At 36.9% G+C, this 22,013-nt stretch overlaps 1 protein-coding gene across 2 annotated transcripts; it reads right to left on the bottom strand.

Moving 5' to 3' along the window:
• Nucleotides 1–30: 30 nt before the first annotated feature.
• Nucleotides 31–20,209, bottom strand: LOC117344828 (protein mono-ADP-ribosyltransferase PARP12-like). Of its 2 annotated transcripts, XR_004536242.1 has the most exons (9): nt 19,403–20,209; nt 18,734–18,881; nt 17,589–17,876; nt 16,532–16,715; nt 14,166–14,383; nt 11,974–12,136; nt 8,740–8,879; nt 6,307–7,992; nt 31–6,250 (listed from the first exon to the last, which is right to left on the bottom strand). XR_004536242.1 is itself a non-coding variant. In XM_033907664.1 (8 exons), the coding sequence occupies exons 1-8, from the start codon at nt 20,181–20,183 to the stop codon at nt 7,584–7,586; spliced, it is 2,331 nt and encodes a 776-aa protein (XP_033763555.1). In that variant the 5' UTR covers nt 20,184–20,209; the 3' UTR covers nt 31–7,583. The 2 variants fall into 2 exon arrangements, 1 of the variants encoding a protein (XP_033763555.1); XM_033907664.1 differs by having other exon boundaries at nt 31–7,992.
• Nucleotides 20,210–22,013: the final 1,804 nt, after the last annotated feature.

The following is a 22,013-nucleotide window of genomic DNA, read 5'->3' on the forward strand; positions in this document are numbered from 1 at the left end:
TTTCTATAGAAATAGAAAACAAACAAGATATTATTTCTAAATTAAATATTTTTTTTATTTACTAAAAAGAATTTAAACAATTCATCACTCAAGAATAAAAAGACCAATGCAAAATACAGAGTACCCGGTTGAATTGGCCCAAGTGTGGGCCAAAGAGTTTATATAGATCTTTGAAATGTGCTACGAGTTGTATATAAAATTTGACATACAATGTTTTGTCAGACCACATTAGACCACATTAACCTATCATGTTTCTATTAATTACCTTTCCGATTACAAGCGAGTTTATACTCCTGTATGGAGCAAGGAAACAGAAATGATCACCAAAAATAAAATGTAAGCTACAGGTGAGACAAACTGTTATAATATCTCGGGGCATACATTATGTACTCCATGCACCTGACCAATTAACAGATAGGTTTCTTAATGAGGGAATAAAAACACTCTATATGAATATTACATGTAACAGTTGACATATATATATAATTAGTCATTATGGTCTGACTACAATTAATAAAACTAAATCAAACATTTATATAAATTGCATATAGGTTTTGTAAATGATCTTCAAAGTAAAAAAACCAGATTAATATCACTAATATTGCAACCTCATGTGCATTCCTGAACAACGCAGGACAAAGAAAAGATGAACAGCATTAATAATTGAATTATCAGAGAATCAATTAAAATTCTAGAAGACATTTACACAAAAATATTGATAGGAAATTTTCTAAAATTGAAACAAAATTTTTATATCCTAACTCTTACCTTAAATTCTTAATATCTCAACTGTATTAAATCTTATTATCTTAACTGTATTAAATCTTATTATCTTAACTGTATCAAATTAAAGCACATACAAATTCTATGATTGAAACTGCTTGCCAAGATTTCAAATTAAAAACCCTTTGTATCACCAATACAGAATCATGTGTTAGGTATCTAGCTAAGTACAACCACACTTCATATTAAACAAAATATACAGTAACATGCTTACAATGGCAGGTACAGATGTATATACAGGTAGTGCATCAGATTACTGGTACAAATACCAGTATGGGAAAACACAGTGTAAACTGGTAATTAATTACAACAGTGAAAACTGGTAATTAGTTACAACACAGTGTATACTGGTAATCAATTACGACAGTGTATACAGGTAATTAATTACAACACTAGTGTACCCTGGTAATTAATTACAACACAGTGTATACAGGTTATTAATTACAACAGTGTATACAGGCTATCAATTACAACAGTGTATATAGGTAATTAATTACAACACAGTGTAAACTGGTAATTAATTACAAAACAGTGTAAACTGGTAATTAATTACAACAGTGTATACAGGTTATCAATTACAACAGTGTATACAGGTAATCAATTACAACAGTGTATACTGGTAATCAATTACAACACAGTGTAACTTGGTAATTAATTACAACACAGTGTAAACTGGTAATTAATTACAACACAGTGTAAACTGGTAATTAATTACAACACAGTATAAACTGGTAATTAATTACAACACAGTGTAAACTGGTAATTAATTACAACAGTGTATACTGGTAATTAATTATAACACAGTGTAAACTGGTAATTAATTACAACAGTGTATACAGGTAATTAATTACCAGTGTATACTGGTAATTAATTACAACACAGTGTAAACTGGTAATTAATTACAACACAGTGTAAACTGGTAATTAATTACAACAGTGTATACAGGTAATTAATTACAACACAGTGTATACAGGTAATTAGCAACAACACAGTGTATACAGGTAATTAGTAACAACACAGTGTATACAGGTAATTAGTAACAACACAGTGTATACAGGTAATTAGTAACAACACAGTGTATACAGGTAATTAGTAACAACACAGTGTATACAGGTAATTAGTAACAACACAGTGTATACAGGTAATTACAATGTGGGATTCCCCGACTATAGACTACAATGTATATATTATCATTACTGCCATAGGACATGGTTATAAACACAATGCTATATACAATTTAACAGTTTATGGTATTGTCAAAGCACACATACTATAAATGATGTCAAGTTTATAATATATGTGTAAAGTTTGAGACTATAAGGTCACCTTACTAGCTCAGGCTACAGGGAATTTGTCTTTAGTGCTAGTGGTAGGATGTTCACCACAACTAGGAGAGCTGAAGGTCGCTCATTCGAGGCCCAGCATGAGCAGGACTAGTTTTTACTCCTCCTTTCAATTACAATACTAGACCAGTGTGCATTTTACATACTATGGCATGTATTACTCCACAAAGATATTGGATCAGTTATAAAACTTTAGTAGGAGAATAGTCTGAACTATAGTCACATTCATATCCTAGAAATTTTATACAGTCTACCCAATAAACTAAATTGTCATCATTTTGATATTCCCAGCACATTTCTGCTGTGGTTAAAAATACTGAATTGTATCAACATTTATGTTGAACAAAGAATAGCCAAAAGCCTGGCTCACTTATTTACAGACCCAGAGATGGGGGTCTATTACACACAGTGGTTTGATATGAAGTTGGCTTCATTTTTCTGATCCTTGATAGGGATATGTTACATCTGTGAGACATCATCCACTAAATTAAGGATGTATGTACACTCAACATTAAGACACATACTCTCTGGATACATGTTTATATTACATCAACATGTGCTACATTTGTGAGACACATCCTTTAAGTTAAGGGTATATGCCACATTAATGAGACAATATCTTCTTAATTATGGAATATATGTTACACGAGTCAGAAACATGTATATATGCTCATAAATAAGGCTTTTAAATCAAGGGTACATGCTACATTCATGACACATACACTAATTTATTGGTACATGTATCTGGTACATCAATTAGCTAGAGTAGGACACATCCTTTATGTTACCATGTAGATATTGTTTTCTGTAATACTCAACACTTACAGACTCAGAATAACAAAACAACTTGATTCACTATCAAAGAGTCCAAATGTAGAGATTCAAAAGGTTCCAGTGTGTTGTATATTAACCTGATGTTGGCCTGCTAACCTACAAATCAAACCACTGTCCTACATTTCCATTGGTCAAACGGTCAAGCGGTCAATGCTCACTTTTAGTATCATAAAAATACATTATAAGAAAATCTATCAACTGTCCTTGACAGCTGCTAAATACTCTAATTGGGGTTCATAGAAAATTGTCCACTTGACCTTCTGGATCCAATCCTTCTCATTTTTTGTTTTTATTGTTTTTCTATTGTTATTTTTTTTATTTTAGGTGGCATTTCAATAATCCCAAAAACTAGACCAGACACAAACTTACAGTGATATCATATACAGAATGTTATTACAGAGATGGTGCCAGTATTTGGGATCACTGAATACCTTTAGGTATTTTTGGATGAAGCTTTAGGTATTTTTGGATGAAGAAATTTATCTAGGTATTGAAAATGATTATGATTTTACGTTATATTTTCACATGAGGGATAATTGTGATTTAATACATTAATGGCTAAAATGGTCAAGGAAGTCAATATTCACATAACTATATATATATACATAATTACTATGAATATCAATATAAAAATTTTGATTTCCAAGAACATGTTGTATGAAAAAACTTAATTCATTCAAAGAAGTATGATAGTCTGTCATTGATTCAAGATAAGATTAATTTAATATAAGATAATCTGTCTGATGTAAGATAATCTGTTAATGATGTAATATAATTTGTCATTGATGTAAGATAATCTGTCTGATGTAAGATAATCTGTCAAAGTAAGATAACGTCTAAAAGATGTAAGAAAATCTATCAAAGAAGTATGTATGATAATGTAACTGATAGAAGATAATCTGTCACTGATGGAAGATAATCTGTCACTGATGGAAGATAATCTGTCACCGATGGAAGATAATCTGTCACTGATGAAAGATAATGTCTAAAAGATATAAGAAAATCTATCAAAGAAGTATGAGTATGATATTCTGTCATTGATGTAAGATAATCTGTCTCAGAAGTAGGATAATGTCTAAAAGATGTAAGAAAATCTATCAAAGTAGTATGATAATGTAACTATTGAAAGATAATCTGTCACTGATGGAAGATAATCTGTCACCGATGGAAGATAATCTGTCACCGATGGAAGATAATCTGTCACTGTCACTGATGGAAGATAATCTGTCACTGATGGAAGATAATGTCTAAAAGATATAAGAAAATCTATCAAAGAAGTATGAGTATGATATTCTGTCATTGATGTAAGATAATCTGTCTCAGAAGAAGGATAATGTCTAAAAGATGTAAGAAAATCTATCAAAGTAGTATGATAATGTAACTATTGAAAGATAATCTGTCACTGATGGAAGATAATCTGTCACTGATGGAAGATAATCTGTCACAGATGGAAGATAATCTGTCACTGATGGAAGATAATCTGTCACTGATGGAAGATAATCTGTCACTGATGGAAGATAATCTGTCACTGATGGAAGATAATGTCTAAAAGATATAAGAAAATATATCAAAGAAGTATGAGTATGATATTCTGTCATTGATGTAAGATAATCTGTCTCAGAAGTAAGATAATGTCTAAAAGATGTAAGAAAATCTATCAAAGAAGTATGATAATGTAACTATTGAAAGATAATCTGTCACTGATGAAAGATAATCTGTCACTGATGGAAGATAATCTGTCACCGATGGAAGATAATCTGTCACCGATGGAAGATAATCTGTCACTGATGGAAGATAATCTGTCACTGATGAAAGATAATCTGTCACTGATGGCTAGCCCATTAACTACACAGATTAAGGTGTTAACCCGTTAGCTCCCAGGATTTACTATATCAACTAACCTTTTAATTATCCGGTTTTAATCTGTTAACTCGATTATTAAAATTAATCATGTTAACCCATTAACTACACAGATTAATTATGTTAACCCATTAACTACACAGATTAAGTATGTTAACCCTTTAACTTCCATGATTTACTATATTAACCGATTTACTTCAGTTAAAGATCCATTCACTCAAAGTTTAAGAACCACTCTCATCAAGACCAATTGTATCAACATTGTTTTTGGAAAAACCTCAGCTGTCAGAATGAACGAAGTCAAGGTCGTCAGACCAGGTATTATACATTACAAACTAGAGATATACCTACATGTATAAACTCTCAAATAGATATATACCCATCAGGTTATAAACTCAATGATTATATACACATAGTTCATATATATACCTTTCCATATATTCAGGTTTCATTTAGAAGTGCAAACCAGCATTACAAACATGTCTATATGTGCTATAGACTTCTATTACTTTTATCTGCAGCAGAGACCCAGCATTTCTATAACATGTGCAGTATTATAGGTTTTCAAAAAAAAATAAAGCAATGTCAGTGTTATTTCCATCTTAAATTTACATAGTAAAACTTGTCTGCTTCAATTGGGAAATTACTGATTCATATTTTTTAAAATGTTCATTTTTTAAGGATACTTCCTTTTTTCAACTGTAAAATAGGGCAAAATTTATCACTGTAGTTCTACAGCATCCATATATTTCAAACACTCCTTTATACATTTATATACCGTATACATAATGTATCATACATGTACATTTGTAATACAATATAGACCTCAAACTCAAACATTACAGTTAAATTCTTCAATACCTTCTAATGAAAAGCTATGAATCAATTATCTATAATATGGAAAGTTTTATGTACAGTATAAAGATTTTTAACATATTGATCTACTTTTACAGATCTCAAGCATTTTTCTTATTTATGTAGAAACACTACTGTGTACCTTTATCTCAAACAAATGCATCTACTGTACACCTTTAATACACCTATCTACAACATAAACTATTCAGTTATATACAATTTATAGAGAAATACCACACACATCAATGATCATCCAGTCTTAACCACTCCCATTTATAAGTACATTAACAACCTCACTCCGATCTTTATGTCAATCAGCATTCATGTACATCATACACCTCGACCACTCCCATCTACATGTACATCACAGACCTCAACCACTCCCATCTACATGTACATCACAGACCTCAACCACCCCCATCTACATGTACATCATATACCTCAACCACTCCCATCTCAAGTACATCATAGACCTCAACCACTCCCATCTACATATACATCAGAGACCTCAACCACTCCCATCTACATATACATCATAGACCTCAACCACTCCCATCTACATGTACATCATACACCTCAACCACTCCCATCTACATCATACACCTCAACCACTCCCATCTACATCATAGACCTCAACCACTCCCATCTACATGTACATCATAGACCTCAACCACTCCCATCTACGTGTACATTATAGACCTCAACCACTCCCATCTACATCATACACCTTAATCACTTCAATCTACGCGTACATCAACAACATCATTCCATTCTACATCAAAGGTTGTAAAAAAAATGTCACTGCTCCAACTTTTATGGAAATGGATTAAAATCAAATATCTATAGAAAAACTCAAAATGTGTAAATGTTGGTAGGAAAGTTAACTTCAAAACGTTTCAGAAATTAAAATAAAAATAGGTGCAAGAGCACAACTTTGAGGCATTACTAAAGGAATGTCCTGAGTGTAAGAAGTATTGTACCAATCTTCTCTCCACAAACAGAACCTAATACAAGGGACAAAACCCTTAATCACTGAAATACAAACTTAATTCAATTAATGTGCACAAAAACAGTTCATGTACATGTATATCCAATCTATATGATATTTGATAGGTTCTGCCTCATTACATCTGACTCTCCATTGCATTAGATTTTCTAATAGAAAAACATAAATTGATACTAAAAAATTGCATCAAGCATGATTCATACCAAATTATGTAGCTGGATCAACTTATACAGGGTGCAGGCATAGACAGTTTATCAATAAAATTAATAGCAGGTAAATATTAAATACACAGAAAAGAAATAACAATGAATAAATGTATAGTATTTTTTTTAAATAAATAATTTTGTTAAATATCTTAAATTCTAAACTTCTATGGTAAATTAGGTATAACAAGAAACTTTAGTCATACAAAGGTTTTAAACGATACCCCAACTAGACCTGCAGTAAAATAAAAACAAAGTGAACTGGAATCAAAACTGTCAAAAACATTAGTGATAGTGCACTCAATACAAAGATCAAACTTCTAAGAATATTCTGTATTTGTGCATGCAGAACAGTGAATTAACAAAAGATAAATGTGTATAAAAAAGCAAAAAAAAGTTTAAAGCTTCCTAAATCTTGACATTCTTTAGCAAGCATGGGGCCAAGAAATAATTGAAAAGATAAAATAAACTGAAATTTTATTTTTAAAAACTTATATAGTACAAAGAAACCCATTATCAAAGCCTGTTTAGCATTACCAGGTAATGGAAATATTTTCCACATTTTTTCACATCAAAAATTGTTTTGATTACATGCATTTTTTATGGTATTACCCCCCCCCCCCCAAACTTTTCCTGGCATCATGCCCTTCTTGTATTTGATAAATTGCATTTTTTGATGGTATTACTCCCACACTTTCATTATACCACACCCTTCTTGTATTTGATAACATACTCAGGATAAACTTGGTCAAAAGTAAACATGACAAAAATTCCTGGATTTGAGTCGCTGTCCACGCAGGAGTCGTACAGCTCAAAGGGATCCTTAGGGTCGACGGGCGGTGGCCGAACAAAGGATGATTGACCATGGGTATACCGACCAACAAGAACACGAGCAAGAAACATCTCCCCTTCATTACTGTAGTGATCGGCATAGGCTGCAGACTTAGCAAAATAACTACCACGTCCATATTTGGTACCTGATGTCTTCCCAGAGAAACGGAAGTCGAAGCCCTGACGACAAATAGCATCCACATACTGTCCATTCGTGCCATGAAATAGCTGTTTCTCATTTGGGTCGTTCTTCTTACGCTTCATCTTTTCTTTCTTACTGAAAAATGAAATAAAGAAAACATTACAGAGTCTGTATGACAGTTTTTATGTCACAAATGTACATCATTACATGTATTCAAAGTTCAACCCTACCTGTATGGTCTACTGTGAAAATGAGCTCCATTATAATGCTCCAACCACTTACTTGTCCCAGTATCAAATCAATGGCTTAATGGGAGAAACAACATCTTTTAATTAAACACTGGTATAGTAATTCAGCCATCTTAATATCCAGCCATATTTGCTGGAAAAGAAAGTAACTGTACTATCTAATGGGAATGAGTCACTTGAATATGAAATCAAATACTGTATTCAACCAAATAAGTGCACTGTGCACTTAAAAAACACACAAGGTCTACACTTATCATTATTATACATTTACAAACTTTTATGTAACAAAAAGTTCGGTTAAAGGTCTGAAGATTATATTGGAAGATCAGTGAGGTATTCAAGGAACTTTTATATTTCAATTAACACATACATGTACATACTCTTTTCCTGAAAAACAGTGGGGTGCGCTTGTAGGGGCAGATGCATTATTTAGGTCAAATATGGTTCTAGGAATATAGGTGGCTTCCTTTACTGTTAAGTTTTAACATAGTTAAGTTGCATAATTGATAGTTTGTTAATATTTTGGGGTTTAACTTTCCTTGCAACAGCCAGGGTTATATGAAGACGAGTGTCGAGGAAAGAGTTTAATAAGTTGCCTCTTACGACATGCAGCTAGTAAATTTAAGTACCATACCTAACAAAATTCATCCAGAGTTCACCATTCTCCACCCGGTCAATCCCCAGTATCTGTGCATTCTGTGGCATTGTCATATAGAACAGATCCTTTATCTTCCGACATTCGTCTCGTACTGATGGCAACGCCAGACTGAGAATCTGTTATAAGTGATAAAAGGGTTGGGTTGAATAAAACATATAAAGTTTCTAATCTACAAGATCATAATTTATAAAAGTGAAATCTCTAGATTCATTAGGATTTGATATAGATAGCTTAATTGCTACAGTAGGTCTTAATGGTTCATCAACACTATAAGGTTACACAGGGACAGATAATGAGAGGAACCAAGCCCGTATTCACACAGGGACAGATAATGAGGAACAACGCCAGCAGTAAGTGTACCAATACTGACCAACAAGAAAGAGGGGGTAGACAACGCTAGTAGTCACACAGGGACAGATAATGAGAGGAACCACGCCAGTAGTCACACAGGGACAGATAATGAGAGGAACCACGCCAGTAGTCACACAGGGACAGATAATGAGAGGAACCACGCCAGTAGTCACACAGGGACAGATAATGAGATGAACCACACCAGTAGTCACACAGGGACAGATAATGAGAGGAACCACGCCAGTGGTCACACAGGGCCAGATAATGAGAGGAACCACGCCAGTGGTCACACAAGGACAGATAATGAGAGGAACCACGCCAGTAGTCACACAGGGACAGATAATGACAGGAACCACGCCAGTGGTCACACAGGGCCAGATAATGAGAGGAACCACGCCCGTATTCACACAGGGACAGATAATGAGATGAACCACGCCAGTAGTCACACAGGGACAGATAATGAGAGGAACCACGCCCGTTTTCACACAGGGACAGATAATAAGAGGAACCACGCCAGTAGTCACACAGGAACAGATAATGACAGGAACCACGCCAGTAGTCACACAGGGACAGATAATGAGAGGAACCACGCCAGTGGTCACACAGGGACAGATAATGAGAGGAACCACGCCAGTGGTCACACAGGGACAGATAATGAGAGGAACCACGCCAGTGGTCACACAGGGACAGATAATGAGAGGAACCACGCCAGTGGTCACACAGGGACAGATAATGACAGGAACCACGCCAGTAGTCACACAGGGACAGATAATGAGAGGAACCACGCCAGTGGTCACACAGGGACAGATAATGAGAGGAACCACGCCAGTGGTCACACAGGGACAGATAATGAGAGGAACCACGCCAGTGGTCACACAGGGACAGATAATGAGAGGAACCACGCCAGTAGTCACACAGGGACAGATAATGACAGGAACCACGCCAGTAGTCACACAGGGACAGATAATGAGAGGAACCACGCCAGTGGTCACACAGGGACAGATAATGAGAGGAACCACGCCAGTAGTCACACAGGGACAGATAATGAGAGGAACCACGCCAGTAGTCACACAGGGACAGATAATGAGAGGAACCACGCCAGTGGTCACACAGGGACAGATAATGAGAGGAACCACGCCAGTGGTCACACAGGGCCAGATAATGAGAGGAACCACGCCAGTGGTCACACAGGGACAGATAATGAGAGGAACCACGCCAGTGGTCACACAGGGACAGATAATGAGAGGAACCACGCCAGTAGTCACACAGGGACAGATAATGAGAGGAACCACGCCAGTAGTCACACAGGGACAGATAATGAGAGGAACCACGCCAGTAGTCACACAGGGACAGATAATGAGAGGAACCACGCCAGTAGTCACACAGGGACAGATAATGAGAGGAACCACTCCAGTAGTCACACAGGGACAGATAATGAGAGGAACCACGCCAGTAGTCACACAGGGACAGATAATGACAGGAACCACGCCAGTGGTCACACAGGGACAGATAATGAGAGGAACCACGCCAGTAGTCACACAGGGACAGATAATGAGAGGAACCACGCCAGTAGTCACACAGGGACAGATAATGAGAGGAACCACGCCAGTAGTCACACAGGGACAGATAATGAGAGGAACCACGCCAGTAGTCACACAGGGACAGATAATGAGAGGAACCACGCCAGTAGTCACACAGGGACAGATAATGAGAGGAACCACGCCAGTGGTCACACAGGGACAGATAATGAGATGAACCACGCCAGTGGTCACACAGGGACAGATAATGAGAGGAACAACGCCCGTAGTCACACAGGGACAGATAATGAGAGGAACCATGGGAAGAACATTTGCCCATGACTTTGACAGGCAGTACTTGGAGCTATTTTTGTTAGAAGACTTTCTAACATTCCCATACTTTTTGTCTTTATTAAGGTTAACTCCAGAGAATTCAAAAGTAATGATGTCAGAAACAATCAGAAGTATTCTACTTTCATTTTTGGACTCTAAGTCACAGAGAATGCAGACTGAAAACTCCCGAGTTGGGAAGCAATTTTAGAAGCGTTTAAGTTTTATTAGTGAGCATAAACCTGAGGATTAACAACTTTGAAAATGGAAATCCCAACATGTCACCTCACCCAGCCAGTGTAGCCAGTGTAAAAGGGGTCGTTGACCAATGATGAAGACTTGATTGAACACTTTGGTACCCTACTAAAATGCTCACTGCTCAGTACTGTACAGAATTGTGAAATGAAAACTTACTGTTACCCTACTAAAGTATGATATGAAAACTTAACAATACTCTTCTAATGTGTGTGATCAGAACTAACAAGAAACCTACCAAAGTGTGAGATAAGAACTTAACAGTTCCCTACCAAAGTCTGACAAGGAACCTACCAAAGTTTGAGAGAAGCGCTTACCGTTAACCTTTGAAAGTGTGAGAAAAGAACTTACCAGAAACCTACCAAAGTGCGAGAAAAGAACTTACCAGAAACCTACCAAAGTGTGAGATAAGAACTTACCAGAAACCTACCAAGTGTGAGATAAGAACTTACCAGAAACCTACCAAAGTGTGAGATAAGAACTTACCAGAAACCTACCAAAGTGTGAGAAAAGAACTTACCAGAAACCTACCAAAGTGCGAGAAAAGAACTTACCAGAAACCTACCAAAGTGTGAGATAAGAACTTACCAGAAACCTACCAAAGTGTGAGAAAAGAACTTACCAGAAACCTACCAAGTGTGAGATAAGAACTTACCAGAAACCTACCAAAGTGTGAGATTAGAACTTAACAGTACCCTTCTAAAGTGTGAGATTAGAACTTACAGTTACCCTACCAAAGTGTGAGATGAGAACTTACCGGTACCCTACTGAAGTGTGAGCTGACACGATTGGACAGGTCTGTATTCTGGGTACGATCAAAAGCCCACTCCATGGGTACATACGACATCAGAGGCTGACTTAAAGGCCCAGCCATTATTACTGCCGAGTTGGCTCCTTGATGGCTTTTGCTCTGTGGATTCCTGGAGGATTAAGATCAAAGTTTATTTTCACTGTAGGTTGTTCAATATAGATCTTACTGTGAGACAAATACATTTCATGACAAATATCTTGGTATCTTATGATGCGCACTACTGAAAAGAACCAAATATTAACCTCTTTCATTACAAAGACATGCAAACATTACTAACAACACTATGGCTAATCCTCTGTACTGTATGCTAACTAACAACACTATGGCTAATCCTCTGTACTGTATGCTAACTAACAACACTATGGCTAATCCTCTGTACTGTATGCTAACTAACAACACTATGGCTAATCCTCTGTACTGTATGCTAACTAACAACACTATGGCTAATCCTCTGTACTGTATGCTAACTAACAACACTATGGCTAATCCTCTGTACTGTAAGCTAAGTCAACACAGACATCGGTCTCTCCTACCCTGGACAGGGATATCCACAATTTTAACGGTGTGAGATTTCTGATCTCACCCTAAGGTTGAGACAAACTATACATGCTCTTTTCACTTTCTCAACATGTCACATCAACGATTAAATCACATCAAATCAACATTGTCTTGCACTGATGTAACAGCAATTATATTGGATACAAACGAGGGTAAATATAAACAGCGTAAGAGCAAAATATTCTCACATACTTCACAGGGTTATCTGTGGTTGCTAGGGAAAAGATAAATCAATCTGGGTTATCCGTGGTTGCTAGGGAAAAGATAAATCAATCTAACACAGGGGGTAAAGACAGCTATATAATGCTGCTCACAATAACGTAACCCACATTCCAATGAGCATGGCAAATGGCATGATGAAAAACTTTCATAAAGCTTACATTTGCTTGCAAGTATGTGAGAAAACAATCAAACATGGGATGTTCCACGAACAAGGATATCTCAACCCTTGTGCGAGAGTTTGGCTGGCCAGCACGAGGAAAGCTCTTACACTCGGGTTGAGATATCCCTGTCCATGGAACAGACCCATTTTGATTCTATTAATCATTCACCCCCTTGAGAGGGAGACAAGATCTCGACCCTCCTCTAAGATTCTTAAGCTGCCAAACACTCAGCAAGCCTCAAGTTTGACAACTTAAGAATCTTGCCCCTAGGGTTGTGATCCCCATTTCACCCAGAAGGGATTTGAAAGATTGATATAATATTTCATGGGCCTGTTCTGTGGACTTGAGATATCTCTCAGTGTAAAAGTTTTGAGTGCTGGCATGAGGATTGCCGAGTGCTGATCAGCCAAACTCTTACACAAGGGTTATCCCTGTCCTGTCAACAGTACATGCTCATGTTTTGATTTTTTTTTTCGTAACACACTGAAAAAAGTTGTAAAAAGTTGTAAGGTGTTGTGAAACATTTTCATTTCAATTTGTGATTCAGTTGACAATGCTATGCTATTATGAGCAGCGCCATAGCATGTGTCAGCTGTCTTTCCCTACCCCCTGTGAAGTTGATTTATTCCATCCTCCGTCCCCAGCAACCACAGTATCACCCTATGAAGTATGTGAGAATCTATCTATCCACACTTTATTTTGGTGTGAAATTTCCTTACCCCACCCAAGGGTTGAGACAGGGGAGATGAATTCCCCGTTCATGACTGTATGATGTGGAAACAATGCAATGACATGTCAACAATTCATTCACATTACATCAACAACGTCTTTTATGATTGCAAAGTCAAAACAACATACATGTACACGGAGGGCTAACTGTGTACAAGAAAACTAATTACAGTAAACATACTTATTTTATCGATAGTTTAATTTTAGCACTTTTCGCACTGTTTGTGAAGCAATAATTTATGTACAATGCTATTTTGAATTTAAAACTGAACATGTACAAAGTATGTAGTGAAACCTCACTTAACAACCATCTCAAAATTACTGTACCACCATCCAATTATTACACACACTTTTTTCAGTCCCGTATATACCAAATTCCAGATTTTCCCTGGCTATGTACGAAACTAAAAAATCCTCCACTTTTCCAAACTACAATGTAAATTCTTATCAGACCAGTTATTTACAAACCTCTTCTTCCGCTCCTCCACATCCTTTGGGGCTACAAAAACCGGTCGACGTCGCACAACTCTTTCAGTTTGATAAAAGAGGTTCTGTTGCACCATCTTATCAAAATCCATGAGGTACTCATGGCCTAGGGTAGCAAAGCGAAGCTGTCCGGTAGGATTCTCAAGGTATCTCTGTTCCATTTCCTCACTGCTGATTATAGCCTTGTATCCAGTAGTGTTCTATACAAAAATATGAGTCTGGTGTTAGTGGATATATAACAAAACGTGTTATATGACCTTCCCATTTCATCAGTCTGTGTATCTCTCCATTTCTCCATTTTAAATGCGACTACTATCCATACTGCAATTTGGCCATTGCATACAACAGCTCAAGGAAGTAAAATAATTGCACCATAAACAAAAGATTCTGCCAGATGGACAATATCACACCATAACACTCCCATTAGATGAAGGCCCCGATATAAAATTAATATGACACTACTATACAGTTTTTTACACAAATCTTTAGGACTAGTATTAATACATATTAAATTTAGTTAGTTTTCTACCCAAAATACTCCACCTGCTGTTATACAATCATATTTTTCATTCTTTCTGATTTGCTTAAATAGTATCAAGTGATTCCCGATAAAAAGTCATATTGACTAAATGTAAACATAGCTGGTAACAAGAGGCCCATGGGCCTTAACGGTCACCTGAGATTTGAAATATTTCAGTTAATTTAATTAACCCTTTTTGAACCCACCCATCAGCCCCTAGAGGTCAGTCAGGGCCAACAGGTGTATACCATTAAGCTGTCATCCAATGCTGATAATGTCAACAAAGTTAGTAGAATGAATTCCGATAGAAACCAAACAAATAATAGTCAAAAATGTTATTTCCCTATATAAACTATAGTAAAATCTACACCCTCCCCAGGGGCAAACTTGTGACTCCTGGGTCATGAAGTTCATTACACTAGTAAATCACTATAAGACCCTTCCACCTATGAAGAGTATTTGATTCTGTCTTAATTAGGTCTTGAGAAGAAGATCTTTGAAATTTCTGTCTATTTGACCTTTTTTTGCCCCGCCCATCAGCCCCTGGGGGTCAGTCAGGGCCAACATGTGCATACCATCAAACTGCCATCCAAAGCTGATAATGTTAACCAAATCAGAATGAATTCCAATACAAATCAAACAAATAATAGTCAAAAATATGATTTCCCTATATAAACTATAGTAAAGTTTACCCCCTCCCCAGGGGCAAACCTGAGACCCCAGGGTCAGGAAATTCACAATTTTGGAAAAGCACCTTAAGACCCTTCCATCTATGAAGAGTGTTTGATTCCATCATATCTGAGAGTAGAGAAGAAGATTTTTGAAGTTTTTGTTAATTTGACCATTTTTAGCCCCGCCCATTAGCTCCTGGGGGTCAGTCAGTGCCAACATGTGTATACCATCAATCTGTTATCCCATACTGACACTGTCAACTAAGTTAGAATGAGTTCCAATAGAAATCCAACAAATTATAGTCAAAAATGTGATTTCCCTATATAAACTATAGTAAAGTTTACCCCCTCCCCAGGGGCAAACCCGAGACCCCAGGGTCAGGAAATTCACAATTTTGGTAAAGCACATTAAGACCCTTCTATCTATGAAAAGTGTTTGATTCCACAATGTCTGAGAGTAGAGAAGTAGATTTTTGAAGTTTTTGTCAATTTGACCCTTTTTAGCCCTGCCCATCAGCCCCTGGGGTCAGTCAGCGCCAACATGTGTATACCATCAAACTGCCATCACAAGCTTTGAAGACTTTGAGACTTTGTCTCAGGTGACCTAAAAATGCTAGTCAACTGGGTGTTTCTAAAAATAGATTGATTATGAATTAACTCCCATCAGTAGTGTCCAACAGTGTAAAATATCTTGCACACTTTTAAAATGTGACAAGCAATATCTTTGATTGTTAGAAAATTAAATTATCGTAAGAATTAATGTTTTTAATGCTGCACGTTTTAATGTATCTGTTTACTTTTGATTGTGTAGTGGTTAAAAAAAGATATGATGAAATATTTACAAATGCTTTACAAATCAGTCTCTACCATGACATGTTAAATTGTTACCTGCATTCATTCCATGGTTATTAAAAATCAAAACAGCCATTTTATGATAAAACTATCAAAGCCTTTTTATTTGATTTCAGTCATTACATGGTTTTACTGACCTGAAAAAAAGATCCACCTTTGACTTCCTCCTCGGTGAATATTTTTTTTTTTCAGGTTATTAAAACCATGTATCGACCTGACTAAAAGTCTATAATTGTATATTGTCCAAACTACATTGTATATCCAACTGCTACTTATTGTACTCAAGTCCTCAATGTACTGTTTACCTGTTCTCCATACTCGCGCCATGCATTGCCCTCATCCAGCCAATACCACTTCCACTGGGTCGCCAGAGATGTGAATTTCTCTGCCCCTGATGAGGCAGTAGACAGCCTCCGTATTTGACGAGACACATTATCCTTGTCCACCCCAATCATAGTGTTAAAGTTCAGCTGGACTACCACTGGCTGCCTGTGGTTATTAGATAGAAAACAATATGGTGGGGTTACAATATCTATGTAGATCTCGATTCCTAGTAAAACTTAAATCTTACACATGATCCTAATTAGTTTCTTGGTTATTCAGAAATTGTTTAGTTTGACATATTAGAGCAATATTGAGATATGAGTGTAAGAATGTATTGACCACTTAACTAGAGAAAAGAACTGTACTCGTTGGCTGGGGTTGGGGGTACAAGACCATAATTACTAATAGTGGAGCTCAAACCTGTTTAAATAAACTACTTGTCTTAATCTTTAGCTATATGTAATTATAATATACCCTTTTCAAATGCTTTTATGTAATATGCATAAAGCTGTGAAAACTTTGTGTTGCTTAAAAAATAAAAAATAATTCTATGTTATCAGAATGTATACTAATTGCATTTTTACCATATACAACTTTTTGTTGTTTTCATATAGTATGATTAATATCTCAAATATATATAAATATTCTTTATCACTTTCAAAATTAGTTTATTGCTTTAAAATTGAGTAAAAATGTTGATATTCATGTTGCACACAAATCTCCCTTATTTTAGGCAAAACTCCCTTAAAAAAATCATCATTCTCCCTTATTGGTCTCCTGAAAATATGGCATGTATGATAAATAATAAATAAACTGAAAGGAAGCTTTTTAATTTTTCTTTAATGAGAAATATTTGACCTAGGTGACCTAAAATTGTATTAAGTCCATCTAACATATCAGCCCTTTATCCTAAGATGCTGCTGCCAAATACAATGATACTGGGCTACTTGGTTATTACAATGATGTTAAAGATAATTTCTATCTCATCTTTACTTAAAGCTGCAACAAAACCAAGTTAATACAGAATTTATTACTTACATCACAGTTGTTAGTTTTACAAAACACACTTCCTTTTCCACATCACTATAGTTAATCTCTAGGTCAACATTTGAACTCGGGGGTAGATCAATCCATTTCTGTCCAGACTCCCGGTATTGCCACTGGTATGGTAAATGTTGGTGTGACTTGTGACAACCTCGACCGAACCCACATTTGCCACGAAGGTGGAAGATACAGATTTCTTTGGTAGGGTGTGCCTGTGGGGGACCATCTATTTCTTCATCCGAACTCTCATCTTGGCTCTGCAAGCTCATCTGGGACATTTGTCTGCATAGAATAAACGGAATAAAGCTGAATAATTTCCAACATGAAATTAACAAAATAAATATTGAACAGAACATTTTCCTAAATAAACTATAGTTAATTATTCCCCTTCATAAGGAACAAAGCAAAACTTGTAGTATTATCTTTAATAGATCTATATCTTGAGTAGGATATTGTTGAATGTAAAGTTAATTTGACCCCTTTCTTCGTACCTCTATAAGATTCCATGTGTGGGCCAGGCTTAACTTTTAGAGTATCAAACTGTCATCTCAGGTTATAATTCCACTCTTGTCAATTGAAAATGACCTACAGTAGACTCACCCTTCCCATGAAGTTCAGGTACTTTATTTAAACTTTTATCCAAGTCATGGTTGGGATGGGAAATAGGACTCTTTACCTTACCTTTGTGTCTAAGCCGTTATTGGGATCGGAACTAGGACTCTTTATCCTTACCTTTGTGTCTGAGCCGTTATTGGGATCGGAACTAGGACTCTTTATCCTTACCTTTGTGTCTGAGCCGTTATTGGGATCGGAACTAGGACTCTTTATCCTTACCTTTGTGTCTGAGCCGTTATTGGGATGGGAACTAGGACTCTTTATCCTTACCCTTGTGTCTGAGCCGTTATTGGGATGGGAACTAGGACTCTTTATCCTTACCTTTGTGTCTGAGCCGTTATTGGGATGGGAACTAGGACTCTTTATCCTTACCCTTGTGTCTGAGCCGTTATTGGGATGGGAACTAGGACTCTTTATCCTTACCTTTGTGTCTGAGCCGTTATTGGGATGGGAACTAGGACTCTTTACCTTACCTTTGTGTCTGAGCCGTTATTGGGATCAGAACTAGGACTCTTTATCCTTACCTTTGTGTCTGAGCCATGGTTGAAGAACTCTGGCTACTCTGGCTCATGTTGTCTTGTAGGTCTTTGGAACTTAATACTGATTCTCTCAATTCAGCTAAAATTTCTTTGGGTGCTCTCTTCAAGTTGATGCCATGTTTAGCAAGGATTTCTGTAAGGTAAAGTTGTTGGATTACATTCAGTTTTTACTCCATTACATAAATCTTGATAAATGACAAACTAGAAAAATATGAATGGTATTTTTGATTACATGGGAATACATGTAACAGCTGCATTAAGGTATATGTGGTTATCATTAGATACATCTTTTATATATGTATAGTGTTAATGTCAGTCAGAATGTACGAGACCAGATACAAATATTCATACTAACTTATATGTACATGCACTGCATGCAAGTTTACATTCTTCCTCGATACTTTTGGGATTACACTCACATACTCTTTAAGCCTAATGCTGACCTGCCAAACTCTTCCATGGACAGGGATATCTCAATGTTACCCTTGTGTAAGACTGTGGCTGGCCACAAGAGGCTTGAAGAGAGTGCATGTGATCATAATTCCTGGATTATCGAGGACGATTATCATTTTAACTCAGAGGGATGAGTCAGGGCATTGGCATTGCCTCTTAACTCATGTATCATTAAATTAACAATGAAGAAACAAAACAAACCTCTGACTTGAGCATGGTTTATATCATGGTTCCTCTTGCATCCCTGACCAAATTTACACTGGCTCATCACGTAGTGTCGACATATGTGGAGATACGGACAGGGTATACCTTGTGTCAGGTGTCTGCATCCTGCTGCTCCTACGTTGTAAAACTTACAGATGTGGGGCAGAGTGGACTCTGTTCGGCTCTCAGTCGATTGAAAAAGGTATCTCAGCTCCTGAACTGTCAGATGTGAAAACCAGTGCTGCTGCAGAGCAGCTCTGTTATGTTGGGTAGTCAAATCGTGACCAAACATACACGTACCTTCATTGGTTTTAGAAAACCTACATGAGTTTGATAATAGATAAAATTTGCATATATGTAACTTGTCACAAACAGGAAACCCCATGCAGGCGGTTTTCCTGGTGCAATGTTCGCTACACAAACCCAGTTTAGACACAGCTTGGATTACGTCTAAGTTTGTTCCCTCTTTCCTCATGATACAAAAGTTGTTTGGGAAACCACGTAACAACATATGTAGTTGTTGTTCACTGACTCTGGGCAAGTCTCGAGCAACATTGTAAATCTCCACTGCCAGGTCGCGTAAGTAGAGGGGCCCGCCAATATGACATAATAGTTTGATGGCCGCTTGCACGAGACTGCCAACCTGTACGTCGCTAAGAGGGGCAGCCATTTGTGGTGGCATTGGCTGCATTTGTTGGTAATAGGGGTGCGCCATCATGGCACCGTTGGGTGGAACGTCAGGCACCCCCGGGTTACCGGTAAACTGAAAGTAGCTCATGTCATTAGAGTGACGTCACATCCGGCAAGGCTAATACTAACGACCAGAATGAGGATGTGAGCAATGTCAGGAATTTATTCAAACGTGGCATTAAATACAAATATCTGTCACAGGAACATAATGTAATTAACAATATAATTAGTTATATAGTTTAAAGTATTGGGTTGTACTGTACATCTGTCACCTGTGTATTGTAGTGTGGAAAGTTCGTATACCTTGTTACTAGTCCAGTCTTACCAGTATTGTTTGGTGGTTGCAGGTGTTGTTGACAAGTTATATGTAAGTTAGAGTGTGGATTTGAGAGAATGTGTGCAAGTCTTCTTACTTAAGGTCAAATAACTTTTTTGACATTATGTGGTTTTATCCTTAAGGTAAACAAATTTGACCTCAATGTAAGACATAGTTATTGGACCTAAGGTCAAATCTTTTTACCTTAAGGGAAAATACACCCGAAGTCACGATTTAAACTGTGCCCTGAATATAATGGACTCGTCCAATCTTTCCTCTTTTTCTCTGTGCATGCTTCTTGTTTATATTCAGAAATATATGTGTATATATAAATGTTATCCTTGTAAGTTTATTGATTAAAGTTAAAATCTGGTCAAATAGGAAATGAAAAGCTGGCAAATATCAAATAAATATTACTTCTTATGTACATTTGTAAATTGGCGCAGACGGTAACACTGTGATCTGCATTAGATGTGATGTCCACTTTGGTCAGTTTATTTCTCGGTGATTTTTATGGTGAAAAATACTCCCCTCTCGCAAGACCCATATACCCGTGCAAGAACCTATATATATCTACTTGCTTAAAGTGATCCTTTTTATAATAACTCAAATCGCTCTTGTTTGGTTTTCAGACATATGATCTTTGATTTTATCTTTAGAAGTAGACAATTTTAAGATGCCTATCTGTTTGAATTGTGCATGTTTCTTTTTTTAATCTTTTGACCTTAAGGCAGAGACCTATATACTAATATATAGGTCTCTGCCTTAAGGTAAATAAACTTTTGACATTATGGCCATTTATGACATTTACAGTGCACTGGGGAACCGCCACGTGTGGAATTCCCGCCATTTTACACTTCGAATCCTACGTACGTCATTCTGTTTTCAGTAGGAGTGCGTATTTTTGATTTTCAAAAATCTCAAGACCCTACTCTTTATTCTCGGAGACAGAACGTATTCATTTCATATGTTATTTACTCAGGAAAACAGCTACAATCTTAAGAAACCACCTGATTGGCTGATTTAGTTGTGTGAGTCCTGAATGCCTAGCATGTATACGTATCACTAGCGGATCCAGAAGGGGGAGGGGGTGGGTCCTGGGGGTCACATAAAGGGTCACCCCCCTTTTTCGGAGGAGGAAATTTGACAAAATTTGCTATAATCATTTCATTTTCCGAAATTTTGGCCCCCAGACCCCTCGCCAAAAAAAAAAATCGGCTCGCGCCTACGGCGCTCGCACTACCACTAAAATTACTGGATCCGCGCCTGCGTATCCATGTATATTAAGTACTACTAACATGTTGGCAGATCGAACACACCCTGGCCGTGTGCCAAGTATGAACGAATATTATGTGGAGTTACCTCCAAAGTGTGGCCATGGTTTGCACGTATCCTCTTCCTCCTGGTGTCCGGATGTTTGTTGAGAGTAAATCTGTTTTTATCATCATTCGCAACAACACGATTAATGTCGTCGTACCTAAAATCCTGTAGTGAGGGGAGCTTTAAGATATCGTCTATATACAAATATCCGTCTGAAAAGGAGTGTAAAACCGAAAGGTTTATAATAAACAACCCTTAAAACATATTACAACGAAATATTAA

The sequence above is a fragment of the Pecten maximus genome, chromosome 16 (genome assembly GCF_902652985.1).
Source record: "Pecten maximus chromosome 16, xPecMax1.1, whole genome shotgun sequence".
Taxonomy (NCBI): Eukaryota; Metazoa; Mollusca; class Bivalvia; order Pectinida; family Pectinidae; genus Pecten; species Pecten maximus.

Excerpts from the sequence above, each read along its gene's own strand:
- LOC117344828 (XM_033907664.1), bottom strand. The coding sequence starts at position 20,183 with ATGAGCTACTTTCAGTTTACCGGTAACCCGGGGGTGCCTGACGTTCCA. Across the intron at positions 17,877-18,733 it reads ACCATGGCTCAGACACAAAG|ACAAATGTCCCAGATGAGCT; the intron begins GTAAGGATAAAG and ends TATTCTATGCAG. Across the intron at positions 14,384-16,531 it reads GGCGCGAGTATGGAGAACAG|AACACTACTGGATACAAGGC; the intron begins GTAAACAGTACA and ends ATTTTTGTATAG.